The following is a 16649-nucleotide window of genomic DNA, read 5'->3' as shown; positions in this document are numbered from 1 at the left end:
TAACAAACCTAACAGATGCAGGCCTATTCCATGTAGGCTGTGCCCCAAAATCAGTTCTAAGACCCAAATACTAGCTACAACTCTGAATTAATTCAACTCCCAGGCTCTTCAATGTAACGGATTTGGGATATTTGGCCAGACGGTGACTTAACTGCCCCAGTGAACGTGGCCCTGAGCATGCGTAGCAGTATGTGGAATGCAATTTCTTGTACCTCAGTTATAACACAATACTTGCCACATTACCAAACACAACATAAAACACACTTTACTCTGATATACATTGACTGCTCAACTGGAAAGTGCATTAGGCTTAACAGAAACCTACCAACTGTGCACAAATCCCCATAAAAGGGTCAAATATATCCTATACCAATTTACAGGGGAATCTCAATTGTTTCCTTGTGTACTCTTCTCACCTCCTTCTCACAGCACATTGGAGGACAAAGTCAGAGGTTCCTTCCCTTGGGTCATCTCCTCCAATGCATTTTTTAGAAGGAAGCAAGGAGAAAGGACACAAGAGTCAAGGAAATACAATTGAGATGAACCAATCATGTGGTGCCCTTGGAGGCAGATCAGTTAGGATTTCTCCTATTGAATAGAATATTTCCTAGCCCCAAAGTTTAATACTTGGCTTACTTGATTCCTATAAAAGGAGTGTAGGCCGCTAAACGAATGTCCTCCGCCTCACTCGGTTTGGGGGCAGGTTTTTCCAGGTCACACCAGTTACTAGGGCTGCCGCTCACTGTGATCTCTACCTGGACGTTTCTCCTCAGTGGTCGACTTCAATACGGCCATTGAGCTCGAGCGAAATAGGCCCGATTTTTCTGTAGACTCAATATTGGATATAAAATGTATGAATAAATATGCTTTGGGGTAGCTGCATTTGGTCAGGATCTATATATGTTCAAGGCAGAATAAGTTTATTTTTCACAACAGCCAGGGAGAGTTAGGACTCAAGTTCCAGTCCAGGACTTTCAAAACAGTTCTTTTTAATGTCACAAAACACATGTTCATTTTCCTTCTGTGCAGCTAACAATCTCACCTTTTTCTAAAAAACAGGGGAGAGAAAATAACTTACATCTTGTTTTGATCGAATCTACAAAAATCAAATCAAAAGAAAGGACTAAGGCTTTACAGAAAAAAAAGATTCACATATAAAACAAGGTTGTGATTTCTATATTACATGAGTGAACAAGATTTAAACAAGAGAAAGGATCGTTAAAGACCTCTGTATGCATACAGTAGTTTGCACTGTGCAGCAGTTTGCTGTGCAACGTTTGACAAAGGGAAGAAACATCAGTTCTAACCTCTGTATGAGCGAGGTGCGTACACAAACTCAGACTTCTGACAGACGAACCCCAGTATGAAAAACCTTAAGACGCTAAAAAGAAGAGGTAGAAAGTACAAAGATGAAGACTGAAAAAAATTAATGCTTCTCAAGAGGGTAAGTGAATGGAGAGATGGACGAATAGAAAAGTTAGAAAGTAAGAAAATGTATGAGAAAAATAGTCTGGAATTGTCCACCATGCCAAGTTAAACTGAAAACACTGCATCCCCTCAGAAATCCCATTACACACTGTGGTGTCACACACACACACACACACACACACACACACACATACATTGTATGCTGCTGATTACACACTTGAACAAGGGATTACATAGGGTTAACAGACTTCCTCTCCCAATATATACATGTCTGTGCCGAGGGTCTCTCAGTTCAAACGTATGCTACTTGGTATAAACAACCATCCCTTCATGTTTTGGTGTGACAATACGGTAAATACTACTCACGGTATAGTAGGGAAGAGGGGAATTCACAGTATTGTACACACCCAATACAGTAGAGCATTCTTTAGGGGAAAAAAAATGACGACATGTTAGACATTGGGTATTCATTGAACAGGTTTCCTTTTTCGTAGTAGTGATCCCTGTATGTCTAGGAGTAGTGGTGCAGAAGACAACAGCCATTCAGTAGAGAACAGTGCAGTACTAGTGTTGTGACCCTTAATATGTCGCCGCTACAGACAACCCATCCTGTAGCACAGCAGCTGTACAGAGACACAGGACTGACTGACCCGACCGGCCACCATCTTGGTTTTCCCAAAACATAACACACCTTTCTTCATGTGTGATTACGAAACGTACGTTTCTCATAACATGAAGAATATTATGGATGAATGATGCTTGTGTATGTTGATATCTTTACTCTTTATGACCCATTCCTTCCTCTGGGCCCAGGGCAATAAACCTGAACATATATAAACAAAAATATAAAACGCAACATGTGAAGTGTTGGTCCCATGTTTCATGAGCTGAAATAAAAAAAATCCCAGAAATGTTCCAAATGCACAAAAAGCTTATTTCTCTCAAATTTGGGGCCCAAAATGTGTTTACATCCATGTTAGTGAGCATTTCTCCTTTGCCAAGATAATCCATCCACCTGACAGGTGTCACAGATCAAGAAGCTGATTAAACAGCATGATCATTACACAGGTGCACCTTGTGCTGGAGACAATAAAAGGCCACTCTAAAATGTTCAGTTTTGACAACACAATGCCACAAATGTCTCAAGTTGAAGGAGCGCGCAATTGGCATGCTTACTGTAGGAATGTCCGCCAGCAATGCTGCCAGATAATTTAATGTTAATTTCTCTACCATAAGCGACCTCAAACGTCATTTTAGAGAATTTGGCAGTACATCCAACCGCAGATCATCATGTGTAATCACAGTCTCAGGGAAGCTCATCTGCATGCTCATGGTCCTCAACAGGGTCTTGACCTGACTGCAGTTTGGCGTCGTAACCGACTTCAGCAGGCAAATGCTCACCTTCGATGGCCACTGGCAAGCTGAAGAAGTATGCTCTCCCCGGATTGTGAACAGAGTGCCCCATGGTGGCGGTGGGGTTTTTGGTATGGGCAGGCATATGCTACGGACAACCAACACAATTGCATTTTAATCAATGGCAATTTGAATGCACAGATACCTTGACAAGATCCTGAGGCCCATTGTCGTGCCATTCATCATCTGCCATCACCTCATGTTTCAGCATAATAATGCATGGTCCCATGATGCAAGGATCTGTATACAATTCCTGGAAGCTGAAAATGTCTCTGTTCTTCCATGGCCTGCATACTCACCAGACATATCACCCAATGAGCATGTTGGGGATGGTCTGGATCAACGTGTATGACAGCTTGTTCCAGTTCCCACCAATATCCAGCAACTTCGCACAGCCATTGAAGAGGAGTTGGACAACATTCCACAGGCCACAACCAACAGCCTGATCAACTCAATGCAAAGGAGATGTGTTGAGCTGCATGAGGCAAATGGTGGTCACACCAGATACTGATTGTTTTTTTTGACCAACAGATGCATATCTGTATTCCCAGTCATGTGAAATCCATAGATTAGTGCCTAATTAATTTCAATTGACTGATATTCTAATATGAACTGTAACTCACTAAAATCTTTGAAATTGTTGCATGTTGCGTTTATATTTTGGTTCCGTGTGTGTGTGCACGCATACACACACACACCGTTCTTCGATTGGCCTCAATGGCAGGCATACTGTAAAGCAACCAGTAGTAATGAACTACCATCTTGGCTCAAACAAGGTGCAGCTTTGACTCACAATGGAGCCGGTGATCTGTCCAGTTTTCAGTCCCTCACTAATCCAATCCGTTGTGGAGTATGGATACGCGACAGATGATGTATTGTGGGTAAAGTGCTAGGGTCCTTACGTTGTCCTGTTCATCTGTCACTTCTCAACTCTCTCCCTTGAACCATCACTACTTTGTTCAAAGTATACTAACTTCTCCTTCAAATGTAACCAACCTTACTTCCATCCAACATCTCATCCATGGCATTATTCCTTGCCAATTTAGATTCTGCCCACTCTCCACTTTCATTATGATCTATTTGCTTCTTCACACATTTCCATCACTTGTTCTCTACTTTTCAGTCTCTTCCTTTTTTTTGTCCTTCATCTGTCCATCCTCTCGTCCCTGGACTCCCTCTGGCTCCACGGAGGTCAGAGTTCACCCTGAACCCGTGTTGGGGACAGATCCTTCGATGTCAGGGGGCCGGGGCCATCAGTCCTGCATCACTTCCTGGTCTCCCAGGGCAACACCAAAGACATCACAGTACTTCCTGGATCCTGCTCCTACGAGCAGTGTATGCTAGGATTGGGCTGAGGGTTAGGGGTGTGAGACGTGGGGTAGGGGGTAAAGGCTGGGGTCCCAGTCCATCAGTGTGTATGTGCGCATGTCTACGGCAGAGCAGGGGTGAATGAGTCTTAAGAATTCCTCATTGAGATAACATCTTTAGAATCCAGTGGAGAGGATCTCAGGCTTAGCTGGCTCTGCTGGACGGACAAATAGAAACAGAGAGAGTGAAAGGTTGATCAATAACAGAACTCAGAGAATTGATTTAAACCCAAACAAAAACAACAAGAACTGCCCCCATTGAATTTCATGGTTTGAGAAATGCCTTTGTGAAAAGGTTGTATCCAGACCATATCTTTCAACACATGGTGGGAATGACCCTTGACCGCTGAACTCACCATCCCCTGGGTCCCGGTCCAGAGACGGCGTTCTGACGACTGTTTCCTGGTTGCGAGGGAGATCGTCTGACTCCTGATTGACAGGCGGCTCTCTTAGTGTTTTCAGCAGCTGGTGATGAGCTGTCTCGATGTCCTGTTGGGGTTATGGGGGGAGAAAATAACAAGTAATAGTTAGCATGGAAATAATGTCAAAATGTGTATTCAACTCTGGGTTCTAAATTGTGAGTGGATTCTCCTGTTTCTCATGTAATAGCATGTCACATCTGTGTGTGTGTGTGTGTGTTTAAACGCCTTACCCTCAGCTGGTGCAGCTTGCTCATCAGCTCCTCAATTGTGTGGAAAATCTCATCCACGTGTTTGATCACATAGCTCTGGAGGACCTTTTGTGATTGGCCAAGCCCTCCCTCCCGCCTCAGATTCCCTGGCTCCAATTGGTTGCCCGCAGACAGGGTGGAAGAGACCTGCCCTTCTTCCTCATGATGCTTAATGTTTGATGACATCACTTCCTGGTCCAGATCAGGTAGTTCGGTGGAGGTCAGGGTGGGGGGATCAATGACCTCATCTGTGTGACTCTCATCCAGCAGTCCGTCTCCCTGCTCTGTAGGCAACACCAGGTAGAACACGTTTCCTACAGCACAGTGGAATTAAAGGCGATCGTCAATCTTCATGGTGAATTGACAGTAGAGCTGTGAAATCTTATAGTATGTGGCCGGTGTGTTTGGTCAGTAGGTATGAGTTGGAAAACGCTTCAAAATGGAAAAACTAAAAACAAGTGGATAAATTTAGGTAGAACCAAACAATCTGAGTTTCTAAAATGTTCTCTGGACGCGAGCCTAGTGTAGTAATCATAAACATTCTCAGAGAGCCAGGGACCTAAATGGAAGATAGGTTTAAAAAGAACAACTGGACTGTCTACTGGAGCATTACCCCGTACACTGGCCCCGGCTCTCGGCTCAGGTGATTGGTCGGAGTGGAGGTTGACATCAGTGATGTCATCAGGGATAGAAGGAGAGCCCGCAACCACAGCTGTGCATATGAGGACAGATGGCGTGAAAGAGTGTGTGTGTGTGTGTGTGTGTGCATGTGTCAGACAGTATACATTTATGTGTAGGGGAGCATGGTAGTGTCATGGGGGTGAGAGTTTGAGTGCAAGTGAGGGAGATGTGATATTGTACGAGGGCGTGAGAAGAAGGAGGCGAAAAGCAAAACAGAGTTGTGGAAAGAGGCAGAAAGATCAGAAGTGCACCCGACCAGTTGAATCACACAGAGCTTCGGGAACATGCCAAGAGAAAGGAGTGTGTATTATCAAACAATTAGAGACATTCAGTGGTCATTCAGTGGAGTCTAGGGCTGACCCCATTTCGTTCGATTATTTGGTCGACAGATTTTTTTCTGTCGAGCAGTCTAAAATATTGATGTTTTCTGGCATGAGACGCCTGTCTCAGTGGACTAATCCATTGGAGGCCGCGGGGATAGAGAACCAGTATCACCAGTAGTACATTTACTGTGAATTACCATCAATGTTTGTTTGGTTATGGTAATTTCTGTTCATAAATTCAATACATTATTATTATTACAGTCTTTTACCGTTTTCATTGTTGGAGTGGACACGTTGCTGGACACGTTGTTTGCGGACCGCACTACCTAGGCTATACTTGTGAGTTTTGGTTTATTTTGTTCCATTTTGGACACGCACCTGATTATACACAGAAGAAGGCATAGGCTACCTGGCCTGTGCACAAATGTAGGTTTATAATTGTGCCCTATTGGGGATCTGATAGTATTTCTGATTGTCTTAACTGACCACCACTGTAGAACTTCTCAAAGTATTTTTTTCTTTACCTCAAAACAGCAAGTAAACAAAGTCGGACTGTTTTTCGTCTTCTTCTGGTTAGGCTAAATTTATCTCTGGCTCCCTCCAGTCATTTGTGTGTCTTAATTATTTAAATCAAAGTGTCCTTAAAGCAACCGACAAGCTCAGTACATATAGTTGATTTGATTAAAAAAAACACAGGTTGTGTCTATATGTAAAAATACTTATAATTAATTAGTCGAAAGAACAGACAACTAGGTTGACCAAGATTTTTTGGGGGTCGGGGACAGCCGTAGTGGAGTCAGACTTGATTTGACCACAGTAGGCACCAAGAAACAAGCAGTCATTTAACCAAAACAGCCAAAGTTATTAGGTTGTTGTCTACACCTTCTGTCCCCATTACCTTTCCTCACAACATGTACACTGGGGGACCCCACCTCCGAGGGCGGGGCTTCGGAATGCTCAGCCTCCAATTGGCTGGGACTGGCACTGAGAAGAGTCTCAGAGGACGCCAGTCTCTGTCTGTCATTGAGCGGGCTCCTCTCATTGGCTGTCTCGTTTGTGGGCGTTCCGTCCGAGTCGTGACTCCACCCAACTTCCTCAAAGTTGTGGAAAATCAGCCGCTTTAGTATCTCCACTGAGACAGAAAGAGGAATTTAATAAGTCGACATTTGATTATCAAACAAACATATTCTAGTGACGCAAAAGTATATGTTCAAGTCAAAAGGTCTCTCTTTCAGTCTCACCGTCTTCAAGAGCTGCCTCAGCCACTCCAATCTGCTTCTTGACGTAGTCCCGTCCCTCAATGTGGAGGAAAGCCCCTGATTGCGCCGTTGGTGTGGTGGGCGTGAGCTCATTGTCCTCATCGTTAGGAGAGTTTGTCCCCATTGAAACAGCCTGCTCCGTCATCGAGTCGTCTAGGGAGATTAAAGATAATCAATATGGTGAACGACAGAGAATGATACAGAATATTACTGTATAGAAATGTACTCAATCTAAATACGATCTACTCCAAAACATATGTATGTTCCCTGTCTGACACAATCTCTCTTACCTGATTGGTAGACATGGCTGCCAGTTGAGACAGGGGAAGCATTACCAAGACTCGGGGAGCTGAGTGAGAGAGAATTTAGTCTGGGCAGTTTTGTTTAGGACCAACATAGTGAATAGACTACAATTGCATCTTTTCAATAGTAATTGATAGAAACAGATCAGCTTAGGGATACTCACAAAATAGGTGTGGATCTGTTATTGGTTGAAGGTGAGGAGCCAGCAGCCAATGAGATTGTCTTTTCAAGTTGGTCCTTCCAGCTGTGAAAAAAAAAAAAAAAAAGACCTAAGAACCAAAGCTTTTCCATGTGATAAGCAAAACGCATTAGTTAAATTGCTAATGATGACAACTCTTGTGTATAAAACTGGTGGACTATAATAGTCCTAGTATAGATATAGCTGGTCTAGATGTGCTTACATGTTTTTCTCTGAGGACGTCCCTGCTACCAGCTCGTATATCTGTTGCTCTGTTGTGCTAATGACGTACAGGGCCTTGTTATCTGAGGAAGGAATGGCACATGATGAGTGACAGCTGTCAATCATAAAAATAAAAAAAACAGTTTATTTTGGGCATCTCATTAAGATCTGCATTATTTTTTATTTATTTTACCTTTATTTAACTAGGCAAGTCAGTTAAGAACAAATTCTTATTTTCAATAACGGCCTGGGAACAGTGGGTTAACTGCCTGTTCAGGGGCAGAACGACAGATTTGTACCTTGTCAGCTCGGGGGTTTGAACTTGCAACCTTCCGGTTACTAGTCCACCGCTCTAACCACTAGGCTACCCTGCCACCCCAAAAGAGGCATCACTCAACCATACTATGTAATTATCATTATTTTAACATTAAACAAAGTATTGAGATCGTACGTTCTGCTATTACAGATGTCTATTACAGTGTTGTTACACCATTAACGGACAACTGGTGGTTACATCTAAGCCCAACCACTGACTACTCCACACGGCCTCCCATAACCCCTGACCTCTTACCTGTGGCCACAGAGCGCACCAGCAGTGAGTCTAGCTGGACCACGGGGCTGAAGGAGGCCTTGGTATCCCCGCTACCCCCACCTCCCCCCCCCAGAAAGCGGGATGGGCAGCGCAGCAGCAGCCGGTCGTCTGGACCTCTCTGGAGCAACACCAGAAGGTCTGACAACAGCAGCGCCTGGATCTCTGGGAGCGGCAGGGAGAAACAGAACCACGTGGTTAGAACCTTCCGGGAACAATGCTAACAAAAACGTGGTGGGAAACGGATGCATGGTTTGTAGAACGTTGGCAACCCAAAAGAGACCTGTGGGGCTTATTCGAGTGATTAAAAAACATTTTTAAAGTGTCAACTACAATGACAAGGGGGTTTGACTAGGGACTGTATGAGGTTTGACTCATTGTGGGGTGTGGTGGGCTTTTCTTACCCAAGGTTTTGTCTTTACTGACTTTCCAGGTGAGAGGACCCTCATGGATCATTCTCTTACTGGTCAGGTCCAGACTCTGAGAGAAGAGACAGAAGACAAAATGGTAGACATCAGCATCACCATAACAATATCTTTGGGTATGTCAAAAAATAAATAAAAATAATAATAATAATAATTCCTTATCTCAGGTAAAATTACTCAACTAAATATTTCAGATCTTCGCGGAAGTCTTTATTCTCTATCTATGCGGAAATCTTTATTCTATTTATCTTTATCCTCCTGGAGGGTCGCCCGTTTAATTGTCCTGGGGTAAGGGATGTTTTGGGGATTTTCAAGTCCCTCAGTCGAGCACCTGATTCCCTTTTTTGTTTAAGCTGGACTGAAGCACGTTTGGGTACACCTTATCATTGGGTATGTGTTGGAGGAAAAATCTAAACTTTGAGAGGAATGTAGGATAAGGAAAAATTAACAAGATCAAATTGGGCAGTACCTTGAACTGTGGCGTGGGGTCCAACCTGCGCTGGTATTGGTTGAGCCGCTGCCGGTGTTCCGTCTCCCTGACAACCTCGTTGACGGCCTGCAATATCCCCCGGCAACAGGCTTGAGCCTGTTGGAGAGGAGGGAGGTCTGTGGAACCGGCTAGGGGAAGAGAAGGACGTTATTCCAAGTGACAGCAAATAAGCTAAAACACCATAGCCAAAGTTAGAGTCAATAGCTCGTAGCTACCGTTCTGCTTCTAGTTAGCTATTACGTGAGTGAGCAGTTACTGAAAGCCTTTCATCAAAACAAACAAGGTTTCCAAATCACCATACATTCTCCACTGGGACGTCTGTCTGTGTGGTAGAAACCTATTCTACTTACCCTCTGTGTGTTTGAGGATGTTGTCAAGTAGCAGAGGGTACTTGGTGAGTCTCTGCGTCTCAGACACCAGCAGGTCCTTCAGCTGCAGCCTCCTACAGTGAGGACTGGCCTCACACTCCTGTTAACACATCAATCAACCAATACATCAATCAAATCAATCCATGAGCCGAGAAGCCATTGCAACTGTGTGCGCGCGTGTTACCTGGATGATGTGTGCGAAACGGGGGTCTTTGCGCTGTTTGTTCTTGATGAGCTCCAGGGCCTGAGACTGCTGACTGCACAGGTGGGACGCCTGCTCCTGAAACTCCTCCCCCGCCACGCCCTCAAACTACCAGAAAGGTACACACCGACGCCCCATTCAAAATACACCACAATTATCCCTAGACATTTTTTCTTTCTTTCTCTGATTTAAATCTATTTGGCAGGTATTAGCAATAGCAAAGTCTACAAATCCAGGAATGGGCATTTGAAGTTATCAGCCATTTTCCCCCCTCAGATATCCATACAGTAAATACATTTAGAGAAACAAAAAAGCTCAACTTTATTGACCAATCAGAATGATGCTAGGTGCCACAACCGCAGACCACGCTCCATTTCAGGGTGCTATTCCATTTCAGGGTGCTATTCCATTTCAGGGTGCTATTCCGACAGTATTTGGCTTAACAGTAGCCTAGGCTAAAAGCAACAGTGAAAGAGATGTCTGATGTTCATCATCATAGAACTGATTAGGTAAAAAAAAAATATATAAATAAAATTCCATTGAGTTTTGCATTGATCTATGCCAGGTTTTGTGGACCCTCCATTGGTGCGCACCTGTAGGCTAATCGCTGTTTGAAGTGGGGGGGAAATAGCATAACATTGTCAGGCCTGACGGGAGGGCTAAATGCGATATGATAGTAAAAACACCTTTCCATTTAAAACCCAACCCCATAATTAGGGTTGCAAAGCTACCGGTAAGTTGACGGCATCTTCTGTGATTTTGCTAATGAATAGAAATGTTATGTCAATCTACGGTCATTTATAATTGAATAAATTAAAAACACATTCATATATAGTATTCATTTCTTATATCTGTGTCCATATTGTCCATGAGTTTCTAGTAGATGGACCAAATGGTTCAAGAGGGGAAAAAAAGCATCTCATCAAAACGCCATTATTTTCAAACTCCAACTACTGACGCTCCACAACTGCCACCAGTTTGTCGCAAAAAAACATTGACAACAAATACATATTCACATAGTAAAATAAAAAAGGATATTTCATGCTGAAACCCTCATATTAAAACACCAACGGTATTCACTAAGTTGGTTTATATTTAGGATAATGATCTACAGCTTTGTCATTCATTTTATTATATTTGACATGTAATAAGACCACACAGAGGGCCAGAGTTAGACACCGGTGATAATATGAGGTACCCAAAAGGGCCACTAGAGGTCTTGTGATAAATTACATTTAAAAAACAAAGATACCAAAATGCTTTGTGGTTGACTGGTAAAAGTTGAAAGTTTCCAGCAATCCTACCCATAACCTGAGAAAAATCACTGTGTAAAAACTGGATATTCGATTAACACAATCCATCTCACTGACGAAGATTGGGGGATATATATAAATATATATATATATAAATATATATATATAAATATATATAAAAATAAGTGAGCGAGATGGGATGACATGGTTAGTTAAACTCACCCTGGCCAGCATGATGTCGCCGATGCCCTGAACGATGGGAGATTCTCGTCTCTTCTTCATGGCTTCGCACAGACTCGCTGTAACACAACAACAACATTGGAGCAAGGTTGATAACACACAACATTGACCAAAAAATAATAACTACATTGATTCAACATTGAGCATAAGCATCAATGAGACGGAATGCCACTCAAAGGCAATGCTGCAACATTGCACCAACTAAAACATATGACATTTACACAGCAAAGCCACTCAAAGGGAGGACCCCTTTTATGCGACGTGACCTTATCCGAACTTCAAATCCACATTGCTTGGATACATATCGGCAGGATTGAGAAACACGCACAGACACACACAGTGACTGACCGTGGAGCTCGTAGACCTGAGGCAGGTTGGGGAAGATGCAGGCCAGCTCGTCAGAGCTCAGAACACACCTCATCTTCTGGAAGAACACCTGATCCAACACCCTGAGTGTACGCAGGTGAGACGCCTCCGTTGTCAGCAACTCTGATAAAGGAAGGGGGGGGGGTAGAAAGACAAGGCTTACGTGTTGTGTATCTATATATGGGGTGATTTTATGTGTTAACTAATCTGGTAGACAGTGGTCTTTCGAGGTTACAGGCCCAGTTATAGATGTGACATTGCTATACGTGTTACTCTCAGCCTTGCACATTCCTCTGTTTCTAGACAATCAGTGTTTAAAAAAATAAATATAATGTTTTACCGTAGATGACAGCCTGTCTGTCGACCTCTCGGGGACAGAGAGTAGCCAGGACCTGCGGGGCCACCGTCTCCTGCCAGTTGTGACTGTCCACCACGTCCTCCTCTAGGGCTGGGGCGTCAGGGAGCAAGGCCACTGGGAACTCCACACTCCTACACACAAATACGCATGCGCGCACACAGATATTCAATACACTTGCAAGTCCCTCAGCAAAGCTTAACACATTATAGGAGTAAGGTTGACTTACTTTCTTCTGGAAGACCGAGGGGTGTACGGAGGGGTGGGGTTCTCGCAGGATCTGAGGAGAACAACACACAGATTTGCTATATATATTCAATGCTGCTGCTCAACCAGTCTCTAGGAGTGTGGGATTCATAGTTCCAAAGGAGCGTGGGATTCATAGTTCCATAGGAGCGTGGGATTTGTAGTTCCATAGGAGCGTGGGATTCATAGTTCCATAGGAGCGTGGGATTCATAGTTCCAAAGGAGCGTGGGATTCATAGTTCCAAAGGAGTGTAGGATTCATAGTTCTAAGGGTGTGTGTGTTTGAGCAGTGTGCATGCTCCAGATCTTGGATTGGGTGTGTGTTGTAGTCTCACCGTGCTGAGCTACTGGAGGCAGAGGAGGTGCTGTGGTGTAAGGGTCTCAGGCCCGGCCCTTCACTCTCCTCTCCACAGTCCTCCATGTCCACGTCGCTACGGGACCGAGGGACTGTCTCAGCCCCCGAGGACCCGCCCCGCCGACGCCCCTCCCCCTGCGCCTTCAGAGACTCACTACGAGCCAGACGCATCGACACCGTGGGGCTGAGAGAGGGAGACACACGAATCAAACAAATGCACGGGTTTGAACACACTAAGAATTTTGCACAAGGGTCGAGACACACACACACTCTCTCTCCCGCCCTCTGTTACCTGTCCATGCTGTCCTCTCCCAGGCTGCTGGAGGACAGTCTCGGAGGGTCTCCCTCGGCCCCCTCTTCCCCGGGGATCTCTGTGTGGTTCTCAAACTGCTGGATGATGTTCCTCACACTGCCCGGGCGCACTGAGGAGAGGAGACGCACAGAGATCAATCAAGCGTAAATGTATAAAAACGACATACACCGAGTGTACAAAACATTAAGAACACCTTCCTAACAGCCTTAATGGGTCAGTGCATGGACTCTACAAGGTGTCGAAAGCATTCCAAAAGGATGCTGGCCCACGGTGACTCCATTGCCTCCCACAGTTGTGTGAAGTTGGCTGGATGTCCTTTGGGTGGTGGACCTTTCTTGATACACACGGGAAACAAAACTAAGGAGATGATTGTGGACTTCAGGAAACAGCAGAGGGAACACCCCCATATCCACATCGATGGAACAGTAGTGGAGAGAATAGCAAGTTTTAAGTTCCTCGGCATACACATCACAGACAAACTGAATTGGTCCACTCACGCAGACAGCATCGTGAAGAAGGCGCAGCAGCGCCTCTTCAACCTCAGGAGGCTGAAGAAATTCGGCTTGTCACCAAAAGCACTCACAAACTTCTACAGATGCACAATCGAGAGCATCCTGGCGGGCTGTATCACCGCCTGGTACGGCAACTGCTCAGCCCTCAACCGTAAGGCTCTCCAGAGGGTAGTGAGGTCTGCACAACGCATCACCGGGGGCAAACTACCTGCCCTCCAGGACACCTACACCACCCGATGTTACAGGAAGGCCATAAAGATCATCAAGGACATCAACCACCCGAGCCACTGCCTGTTCACCCCGCTATCATCCAGAAGGCGAGGTCAGTACAGGTGCATCAAAGCTGGGACCGAGAGACTGAAAAACAGCTTCTATCTCAAGGCCATCAGACTGTTAAACAGCCACCACTAACATTGAGTGGCTGCTGCCAACACACTGACACAACTCCAGCCACTTTAATAATGGGAATTGATGGGAAATGATGTAAATATATCACTAGCCACTTTAAACAATGCTACCTTATATAATGTTACTTACCCTACATTATTCATCTCATATGTATACGTATACTGTACTCTATCATCGACTGCATCCTTATGTAATACATGTAACACTAGCCACTTTAACTATGCCACTTTGTTTACATACTCATCTCATATGTATATACTGTACTCAATACCATCTACTGTATCTTGCCTCTGCTGCTCTGTACCATCACTTATTCATTTATCCTTATGTACATATTCTTTTCCCCTTACACTGTGTATAAGACAGTAGTTTAGGAATTGTTAGTTAGATTACTTGTTGGTTTTTACTGCATTGTCGGAACTAGAAGCACAAGCATTTCGCTACACTCGCATTAACATCTATTAACTATGTGTATGTGACAAATAAAATTTGATTTGATACTCAGCAATGTTATATGGTTATTCACACAAACCGGTGCACCTATTACCATACCCCGTTCAAAGGGGCACTTAAATATTTTGTTTGGCCCAGTCACCCTGTGAATGGGACACACACACACAATCCATGTCTCAATTGTCTCGAGGCTTAAAAATCCTTCTTTAACCCGTCTCCTCTCCTTCATCGACACTGATCAAGGTGGATTTAACAAGCGACACCAACAAGGGATCATTGCTTTTATCTGGGAGGTCTATGTTAGGGAAAGAGCAGGTGTTAATGTTTTGTACACTCAGTGGAACTCGGCAGTTGTCAAAAAGTGCTTTACAGATACCCAGCTTAGATGACAGAGATCAAGCGATAACAGCAAATGATGTATGAACGCATGACTAAGTCGCTTTGGATAAAAGCGTCTGCTAAATGGCATTTGTTATTATGCAGTGCCTTCAGAAAATATGAAGTATACTATTGAATCGGCTTGAAAATCTGTCAAGACCTGAAAATGGTTGTCTAGCAATGATCAACAAGCAATTTGACAGAACTGGAAGAAATTTGAAATGATTTTTTTTTAAGGGCAAATGTTGACTTACCCAGAAAGACTCACAGCTGTAACTCACAGCCAAAGGTGAGTCTGACACATATTGATTCAGGGGGGGTTGAACACTTATGTAATCAAGATAAAACCAATTAAAAAATAGCATTGTTTACAAACGCTAGAATTTTTTCTTCCACTTTGACAGAGTATTTTTTGTAGAATGTTGACCCCCCCCCAAAAAAATGGCAATTGAACCATTTGAATACCATTTTGTAAGCACAACATCTGGAAAAAGTCAAGGAGCGTGAATACTTTGTGAATACTTTCTGGAGGCACTTTATATTAACGCTTTAAAAATTAACTTAGAAAACACTGAAGAAAAAAATGCAATAAAAAGGAAAGACTAAAATTATAAATAAAAATACATAAATGATATACCTTCAGTGGGAGACAAGGGGACATGGAAGGCTGGAAAATCAAAGTGAACCAAAAAAAATTAATGAAATCAGAACAATGGAAAAGTATTCGATCAATCAACTTTAAATCCTCTAAAACAAATCAATAAGACTGAAAACAAAGGATGAGGTCAATGGAATTCAATTATACTGTTAGATGAGAACAAGAAGTGTGTGTGTGTGTGTATATATATATATATATATTTACTGGACTGAGAGGTGCTCCTGGGCTTGCCGATATACTTCAGGATGGGGTTTCTCTTCCTGTCCTCACCGTCCTTCTCTTTCTTTGAACTGCTCAGCTGTAGTAAACATAAACAAAAGAACACCACTGGAAAATTGGATAAACTGGCGTCGAAGCAAAACTCCAACACAACGTTTCATACCCTATAACGATGAACGGTAAGACAGAGGAATTAGACCGAACACGTGAGACCTCTCGGTTGATCATTACCTCAAGGTTTGTAGCTTATGGACTACATGCTCTGCCAATTCAAAATAGCCTGAATCGCTTTGATGTTTCAATAAATACGACTGATAAGAGAATTACAAATCCATGCGTCGGTGGTAGGACAAGAGTCCTGCCTCCTCCCCTCCTTACCTTCTTGGTCTTGGGAAAGAAGGAGAGCCACTTCTCCTTCTCAGTGCTGAGGCCTGGGAACACCCTGGAGTCCCTCAGCTTTATGCCTGAGTGACGGAGATACAGCAGCACCGCAGAGGCTAGACGAGAACTGAAGGGGGGAGGGAGAGGGAAGGAAAAAGAGAGGGGAAAAGGTAGAAGGGGGAAAGAGAGGAGAGAAAAATATAGAAGGGGGAGAAGAAAGATACAAAGAAAGGGGAGTAGGGAGAGCAAAAGAGAGAGAGAGATGGGAAGAGAAGTGAGAGCGAAAAAAGTGAGAACGACAATTGAGTAGAGGCATCTCCATGCCGAACAGAGTAGTATTGAGAGTCAGTCATGCTCCTGCAAACACACGCACGCCGGCTTTAATTACCTGCTCTCCTCTTCGTGCTTCGAGCTGCAACACACAGGAAAAACAACTATTAGCTTATTCTAAATCGCTCGCCCTTTTGGCCTTCCACACAAAATAAAATTACAAAAAAATAGATTTTTATTAGATCCGGGGATTATTTCCAAAGAGTCTCGGCCCAGTAAAACAAGGTGATCAAAAAAAAAATCCTCCCTGAGAAAATTCAAGGC

At 43.8% G+C, this 16649-nt stretch overlaps 1 protein-coding gene across 1 annotated transcript in view; it reads right to left on the bottom strand.

Moving 5' to 3' along the window:
* Nucleotides 1-969: 969 nt before the first annotated feature.
* LOC135516188 (rho guanine nucleotide exchange factor 11-like) overlaps nucleotides 970-16649 on the bottom strand; it is a 29315-nt gene continuing 13635 nt past the window's right edge. The window contains 24 exon segments of the mRNA XM_064940287.1: nucleotides 970-4366; nucleotides 4565-4697; nucleotides 4861-5192; nucleotides 5492-5590; nucleotides 6781-7014; nucleotides 7124-7294; nucleotides 7432-7490; nucleotides 7608-7688; nucleotides 7846-7927; nucleotides 8416-8598; nucleotides 8838-8913; nucleotides 9328-9476; nucleotides 9699-9816; nucleotides 9901-10026; nucleotides 11394-11470; nucleotides 11760-11900; nucleotides 12118-12266; nucleotides 12362-12412; nucleotides 12714-12917; nucleotides 13026-13155; nucleotides 15435-15464; nucleotides 15660-15753; nucleotides 16053-16182; nucleotides 16444-16467. Coding sequence (XP_064796359.1) covers nucleotides 4326-4366; nucleotides 4565-4697; nucleotides 4861-5192; nucleotides 5492-5590; nucleotides 6781-7014; nucleotides 7124-7294; nucleotides 7432-7490; nucleotides 7608-7688; nucleotides 7846-7927; nucleotides 8416-8598; nucleotides 8838-8913; nucleotides 9328-9476; nucleotides 9699-9816; nucleotides 9901-10026; nucleotides 11394-11470; nucleotides 11760-11900; nucleotides 12118-12266; nucleotides 12362-12412; nucleotides 12714-12917; nucleotides 13026-13155; nucleotides 15435-15464; nucleotides 15660-15753; nucleotides 16053-16182; nucleotides 16444-16467 — 2914 coding nt within the window. The 3' untranslated portion in view covers nucleotides 970-4325.

The sequence above is a fragment of the Oncorhynchus masou genome, chromosome 27 (genome assembly GCF_036934945.1).
Source record: "Oncorhynchus masou masou isolate Uvic2021 chromosome 27, UVic_Omas_1.1, whole genome shotgun sequence".
Lineage (NCBI taxonomy): Eukaryota > Metazoa > Chordata > Actinopteri > Salmoniformes > Salmonidae > Oncorhynchus > Oncorhynchus masou.
The sequence above is the reverse complement of the archived record's forward strand: the minus strand, read 5'-3'. Positions and strand labels throughout refer to the sequence as shown.